General features: G+C 38.0%; 1 protein-coding gene across 1 annotated transcript in view; it reads right to left on the bottom strand.

The window, feature by feature from the left end:
* LOC140342518 (uncharacterized) overlaps positions 1 to 1,996 on the bottom strand; it is a gene marked incomplete in the record, with an annotated part of 62,180 nt that overhangs the window by 29,202 nt on the left and 30,982 nt on the right. Inside the window, 2 exon segments of the mRNA XM_072428725.1 lie at positions 897 to 936; positions 1,482 to 1,507. Coding sequence (XP_072284826.1) covers positions 897 to 936; positions 1,482 to 1,507 — 66 coding nt within the window.

Raw genomic sequence — 1,996 nt, 5'->3', positions numbered from 1 at the left:
TTCGATCTTGTGGCGAATTGGGCTTTTCCCACAATACACACACAAACATGGTAAAAATATCATCTGCTTAAAAAACGTTTACAAGAAGAAGGAAGTGGAACCACAGATTGGACAGCTAGTAATGAACATTAGCAATATATATTGCTTTTGGTTGGGTTGCAATAATTTAACCTCCCTGGTGGTCTGAATAATGAGTATTTTTAAATGTAAAAGCACTACATTTAAAAATACTCATTATTTTAAATTTCCCGCCTGGTACTAACTACCAGCCCCACAGTCCCACTCTCCAGCCTAATGCATGGCTGGCATCTGCTTCCCCTGGCCTCGCATCCCCAACGTTCACGTGCTGGGGATGCAGAGGCCGACCGGCATTTGTGTAGCCTGGCGATGCCCGGTGGGCATTGCCAGGGGAAGCAGATGCTGAGCAGCGCTGGGGGATGCCACTGGAAAGTGGGAAACAGGTAGGACTTAAAACTACCGGGCAGTGCCGCTTTATCAGTAGCCACATATACAATTTCATGAGCGATCTCTCATCCTGCCCTGTCAGCATGTTGACATTAAATTCAGATGTGCATGAGCAGCTCAGTCTACTCTGAAATGATTACTGTGAGCAAAAAGTTAAGCACTCCAACCTGGATTTTTACTCATTTTTTTTAATGACCAGACTATTAAAAAGACTATATAAAAGAATTTTAGCTTTTTGCCACTGATTGACCGAGAATGAAGGGAAGCTAAGATCTTTTAGACAGCTTTGGCCAGAACACAATGATAGCTTATTCAGTTTGATGGACAGGTCAGTTTACTGAAGCTTTTGTTTCCAAATTTGTAGATCCCAATATCCTTAGGACAAAATTTAATTTAGAGCTCCCGCTCAGAATATGGGCTGTGTGTTGTTCATCTTTTCCTTCTTGCTTGTATTTCAGAATAGACAATGTGCTGGAGAAAAATAGAACACAGTGCTTAGAAACATAATAGGGACATTTTTTTATCAAGCAAGTATAAAATAACTGCTTAGTTGTCTAAATCTACGTTCAGATTGGGGGTGAGGTTGTGGTGCGGTTACCACTTCCCCATACCTCTGAACAGCTTCCTGCATGAACTATCCCACCCACTGCAGTCAACGAGGAACTATAGGGGCAGCAGTAAATGGTTAACTATTCCCGGTTGTAAAATGTGCAAGAACAAGAGCATTGGTGCAGGTTCAGCAACACATGTAATTTACATTACCTTAATGCATGCATTACATCACACTAGTGGGAAGGAGCACTAACTAAGTTTATTAAAGGGAAAGTATTATATAAAAAATAGATTGCTTCTTTTGTTTGGATATGAAAACTTTTTTTATCTATATTCTTCTAATTTATGGAACACTATACAATAACTTGGAACAATAAATTATTTGAGCTTCCATGAGAAACCTCTACATGAGATAAATTACTCATATACACACTTAGTAGCTTAGTGAATGTCATGGTACTTACATTTTCAGTGTCTCTAGGTAAAGGAGCTACAACAAGAAGAAGAAAATGGATAAAAATAAGGAAATGTGCAGTAAATATCTTCAGTATTCCCATTTAACTAATGCTTAATTCTTAATTCTAAATACTTTGTACTCAGCTGTGGCTTTCTATGTTATGGTAATTTGTACAGAACAATATTTATTTGATTTTGAATAATGTTAAATAAAATATTTGTAACAAAACAAATGGGTGACGCTCCCTGACAGTGGGTCATTTTACCTGACACAGACACAAATCATGTTCATTAATGTGTTTTCCACAACCCCACCTCTTCCTATTTCTACAAGTTGTATCAGAGGGCTACAATGCATTGGTGGGAAGTGACCCATCCATTACTACGATTAGAAGAATTCCTGACTAATACCTGGGCTCTTTAAATAACTTTGGCATGCTTTGTGCCAATAATCTAATTTTGAATGGAACAAATAATACAATACAATCATTTTGCAATACCACTTTTATAAAACTAACACTGG

The sequence above is a fragment of the Pyxicephalus adspersus genome, chromosome 12 (assembly GCF_032062135.1).
Source record: "Pyxicephalus adspersus chromosome 12, UCB_Pads_2.0, whole genome shotgun sequence".
Taxonomy (NCBI): domain Eukaryota; kingdom Metazoa; phylum Chordata; class Amphibia; order Anura; family Pyxicephalidae; genus Pyxicephalus; species Pyxicephalus adspersus.
The sequence above is the reverse complement of the archived record's forward strand: the minus strand, read 5'-3'. Positions and strand labels throughout refer to the sequence as shown.